Source organism: Scophthalmus maximus, chromosome 13 (assembly GCF_022379125.1).
Source record: "Scophthalmus maximus strain ysfricsl-2021 chromosome 13, ASM2237912v1, whole genome shotgun sequence".
Taxonomy (NCBI): domain Eukaryota; kingdom Metazoa; phylum Chordata; class Actinopteri; order Pleuronectiformes; family Scophthalmidae; genus Scophthalmus; species Scophthalmus maximus.
Window position 1 is genome coordinate 1,080,001 of NC_061527.1, and position 5,000 is coordinate 1,085,000.

At 47.8% G+C, this 5,000-nt stretch overlaps 1 protein-coding gene across 10 annotated transcripts in view; it reads left to right on the forward strand.

The window, feature by feature from the left end:
* mast2 (microtubule associated serine/threonine kinase 2) overlaps positions 1 to 5,000 on the forward strand; it is an 88,686-nt gene that overhangs the window by 52,253 nt on the left and 31,433 nt on the right. For 5 of the 10 annotated variants that reach the window (XM_035648906.2, XM_035648907.2, XM_035648908.2 and 2 more), the window contains one exon: positions 3,533 to 3,736. The exons of 3 other annotated variants lie outside the window; for them this stretch is intronic. In XM_035648906.2, the coding sequence (XP_035504799.2) occupies positions 3,533 to 3,736 (204 nt within the window). Of the gene's footprint in view, positions 1 to 2,156; positions 2,366 to 3,532; positions 3,737 to 5,000 lie in introns of those variants that run through there. 2 more of the 10 variants (XM_035648913.2, XM_035648916.2) reach the window with 2 other exon arrangements.

The window sequence follows — 5,000 nt, forward strand, 5'->3', positions numbered from 1 at the left end:
TTTTATCTGTGAACTTCTTCAGGATCTTAATTCGCTGGAGAAACATGGGCATAAAAATGAAAACCAACAAACAAACAAATAAAAAAACAAAACAATAAAAACATATAAATTGTGTGGCTGTGGAGCTGCAATAAAACTTTTATCTCTCCCAAATCTCCTGGTATCTTTGAGGATACAGAGCTGCATCATCACTTTCTTTATATCAGCCCAGACGCGTGCATGCGCGCGTGCGTGTGTGTGTGTCTGCCTGCGTGTGTGTGTGTGTCTGCCTGCGTGTGTGTGTCTGCCTGCCTGCGTGTGTGTGTGTCTGCGTGCGTGTGTCTGCGTGCGTGCGTGCGTGCGTGTGTGTGTGTCTGCCTGCGTGTGTGTGTGTCTGCCTGCGTGTGTGTGTGTGTCTGCCTGCGTGTGTGTGTGTCTGCGTGCGTGTGTCTGCGTGCGTGCATGCGTGCGTGCGTGCGTGCGTGCGTGCGTGCGTGCGTGCCGGCTGGAGATCGTGTGAGTTGTCCAGTTCCGGCAGTGAGGACTCTGAAACTCGTCCGACCTCCAGGAAGTCGTCTCAGCTTCATCTGTCACGTGACTTTTCACTGTGCAGAGGCTCGGTCACTGTTTTTCCTCTTTGTCAGCTGCTCACACAAATCAGATCATATTTAATCTGATTACGGAGCAGCCGTACTAAAACTAGAACAGCAAAACTCCACAAAGGCTGATCTGCCCTTAAATTGAAGCTGCACCAAATCTCACAGGCTCTGCCCACACGATAACATTTAATTTTTTTAAATGCATTACTTTTGTTATAGTTACGCCTGGCGTTCCGGAGTTTTCTGGTTCCAGACTTGTGGAAACGCTGCTGGTCCAGGTGGCAGTGTGAAAACTCCGGGTTGTGTTTTAGTTTGTAAAGCGACGACGCAGACGACGCCCACTTCCTCTTCTCTGATTGGTTCTTATCAGGCAAAGCGTCGCTAACACATCCTGTCAGTAACAGTTCCACCTCGTCGGTCTCATCGTCCCTGCTCTGACTTTTCACCATCAGCTGTTCCTCCTTCAGAGGAGTTTTCTATCACTAAGCAACCGACCGCAGAGGGACACAATCTACTTCCTGTTTACATCACCTGAACGGTCATGTGACATGTGTTTTCATGCATGTTAGTGTGGACGCAGATTATATCTGATATAAGACATAAAACTTGTTTTAGTTTTAAAATTAAAGCTGGATTCAGCTTCAAGATTCTTGAACTTTTTCCTGGAAAATTTTATTACCAAAATACACACACACACACACACGCACACACACGTACACACGTCCAGGTCGGTGGCTAATGGCATCTCGTGTCTTGTTGCTGCTCCACATTAACTCTGTGTGTGTGTGTGTGCGTGTGTGTGCGTGTGTGTGTGTACGTGTGTGAGTGCGTGCGTGTGCGTGTGTGAGTGCGTGCGTGTGCGTGTGTGTGTGTGTATGTGTGTGTGTCACGTAACATTGGTTATGAATTAGCGGATCTGGCATGTGAGCTTCATTTAGCTCATCAGGGTCACTCAGCGGTGTTCCCGGGGCTTCTGGGAAAAAAAGCCCCGGAGCAGGGAGAGGACAGCTGCACTTTCCTCCAGCAGAACAGAGTCTCGTCACACCGGCAGCGTGAACGGTTTGATCACAAGAGCTGAGACTTCAGGACCTGAGGGGGGATTAACTGCTGCCGTACCCAGGGAAGGCTCTCCGCTCCTGGGGACCTGCGGCCGGGAGCCGAGGGCGGTTGGTTGTTACTGTCCGACATGATGCAACTGTTCAGAACTTCTCGTCCTCGCTGAGGAAGCGTTTGTAAAATGGACTCATGGGGAATTTAAAATTTGCCTTTTTTTTTTTTTTTAATGTTGGATTATTCCCAGGAAGACGAAACGAGACGGAGAAAATCCCAAAAGAGTTGCTGTGTGTAGCTCCACAGTGTGTGTGTGTGTGTGTGTGTGTGTGTGTGTGTGTACTTTGAGGCAGCCTGTAAGTTTGTGAGTCAGCAGGTCCGAGCTCGTTGCTGAAGGCAGGAACACTCTACCCCAGATACCTCACATAACTGTGTGTAGAGATAAGAGCAGGTGGTGGCCTCACACACACACACACACACACACACACACACACACACACACACACACACACACCCTCTCTGCTCATGCCTTTATTTAGAAAGGTGTTGTCAGTGGCGCAGGACTGACGGTGGAACAGTGTTTTGTTCTGTTGCCCGTGCGGAGCGTCGCCATGTGGCTGACGGACAGATGAGCCGCTGGATTATTACAGATTATTACATCTGAGCCTTTTTGTCCCGGGACACACGATGATGAAGAGGAGGAAGGAGCGAGCGGGAGCCCCACAACTCCGCCTGCAGTAAGAGTGTGTGTGTGTGTGTGTGTGTGTGTGTGTGTGTGTGTGTGTGTGTGTGTGTGTGTGTGTGTGTGTGTGTGTGTGTGTGTGTGTGTGTGTGTGTGTGTGTGTGTGTGTGTGTGTGTGTGTGTGTGTGTGTGAACGTAGATTAGATTTATAACCAGATGGATGGTTTTGTGTCTTAACTTCCTTCGTCTTTACCTTTTTCTTTTCATCTGTAGCGACAGGATCTTGACATGTGACGGTTGTGACTGTTGCTGGAGAAATAATCTGATTCATAGTCTAAGAGTTTCAGTGTGAAGAACAAAGCAAAACGACTGAAAGCTCAGGAAAACAAAGTCTGAGTGCGTCCAAATGTTAAACGTACCAACACAGATTAACATGTAGCTTGTGAATTTAAACCCCAGTGTGTCATTTTTGTAATTTTCTGGTGGCATCTGGTGGTAAAGTAGCAAACCACAACCAACTGAGCGACCGACAGGGGACACTTTATTTTTCGGTATTTCCTGTTTCCGTCAGCGTCTGAAAGTTCAACGTGAACGCGACGTATTCTGGACTTTTAGTTCAACAACCGTATTCAACACGACATAGAAACATGGAGACTCACACGGAGGTCAGTCCACTTCATGGAACTATATTAACTCATATATGAATACATAGTTATGGACAATATGTTCAATTTCTGTGAATAAGTTCTTCTGAATATTAAACAATGTTGCCTTAACGAAAATATAGAAAAACTAGAATATCACTCAGTAGAGCTCATATTATACTTTTTCCCTGTCAAATCAGTGAAAATGTAAAAAACAAAATGTGTACTCTAACAACATTAAAGAAAAGATCCTGGCTCCGCCCCTTTTGTCCAGATCCACACCATAAAACATAACCTCCTTAGAAAATAAATATTTTCAAACAGAAACCATTCTGACGTGGAGACCATAACCCAAATAAATCACCTCAGACAAAAAACAATCACATCCGAGAATCTGGAACCAGAGAAGTTATATTATCATATATTTAAAAAGGAGTTTTAACGTCACGTTGAACAAATTGTTGTATTTAAACTTGTCGAGCGTCGTCTCTCTCGGGTCAGTCGTCCTCACCACACGTCCCTCCGTCCTCACCCCTCTTCTTCATCCTCCTCTCTTCTTCATCCTCCTCTGTTGGCAGAATCTGGTCGCCGGCTCAGCTGCGTTGCCACAGCAACAGCAGCCTCCTCCAGCACCTGCTGTCCCCCACTTCCTTCCATCCCTCCGCCGCTCAGGCGCCCGTCATCACCCTCTCTCCCTCCTCCTCCTCCTCTCCCTCCCTCTGCTCTTCAGACGGCCCTTTGTCAGCCCCTGTTCACCAGCGAGGAAACCCCTTCCTCTGGAGGTAAGACTCTCGCTGTGTGACCCCGCCCCCTCCCCTCTCTCCTGTTTGTTGCATCTGCATCGTGTGTCAGCAGGTCGCCGGTAGACTCCTCCCACTCCGGCCGCTATGAATTATTGAGGCTGACGTCGTTATCAAAACCTTACGCCAAAGAAATGTAACTGAGGCTTCAATATTTCTTTTAAACTATATTATAAACATCTATAAGTAAAAAGAAAACAAATATACAGAACTTTAATTATGAAAATAAAACGTCTCTTCACGTAAACCGGTCCATGTTCAGCTCGTGTCTGCACAGTCATTTAACACGTTTTAATGACAGTTTCACAGCTTCGAAAACGATGGTGCCTGGCAACAGTTGCTAGGTTACAGTCACTGTTTGGATTCGTTGTCATGCGTATTTAAAGTTTGTAGTTAAAAGCCAATCAAAGAAATGAGCCGAAATTAAGTCTTTTCTAAACATGAGTTTTCATTTCCTGCTGAAAAAGCTGAATGAAAAAGCAGTGATGTCATCCACCGTGCCTCGGGGAGAACCACTGAATGCTGATTGGCTGAAAGGCTCTTCAAAAGAGCATGATATTCATGTTGTTACCCTCCATCCATCTCTGGAGTTCCAGTAGACGTGACAATCCTCACGCTCAAGCTGTGAACCAATGAACTCATGGTGTTCTTCAGAAACCGACGGGTGACGTCACGGTGGCGGGTTGCCACGTTGTCTGAACTGGTGACAGTTGCCGTGGGGACGAGGACGGCGTGTTTTCTGTAATGTTGAGAGGTGTCGCAGTCTGACTCCTCCTCCGGTGGAATGTGAAAGTTCCTGTGGTGTGAACTGGTGAAATGATGGAATCTGAGGAAAACAGCAGCTCGAGGATTCGTCCAAAACATCTGGTGACAAACATCTGTAGAGTGACAACCAGTCTGCGCTGGAGTCAGACACCAGGAGAAGAGAGGGAAGGGAGGGAGGGGGGACACCGCTGAGCACCGAGAGGATCAGAGGAGAGAGGGAGGGAGGGAGGAGACACACAGTCTCTCTCTCTGTCTCTCACACACTCCGTTGCCGGCGTCTGTCGGCTGAACCACGTCCTCCGATGCCCGGGCGCCTGCGTTAGCGTTAGCATGTCTGACTCCTGGACGGTGCTCTCCAATTTCTCTCTGCCCGAGCGCAGCATGCTGCGGCGCTCCAAGAGGTAACGACGCTCTCTCCTCGCCGACACATTCCACTTCCTGTTTTCACCTTCGTCTCTGCACTCGTCCTTCACCCTGTCCA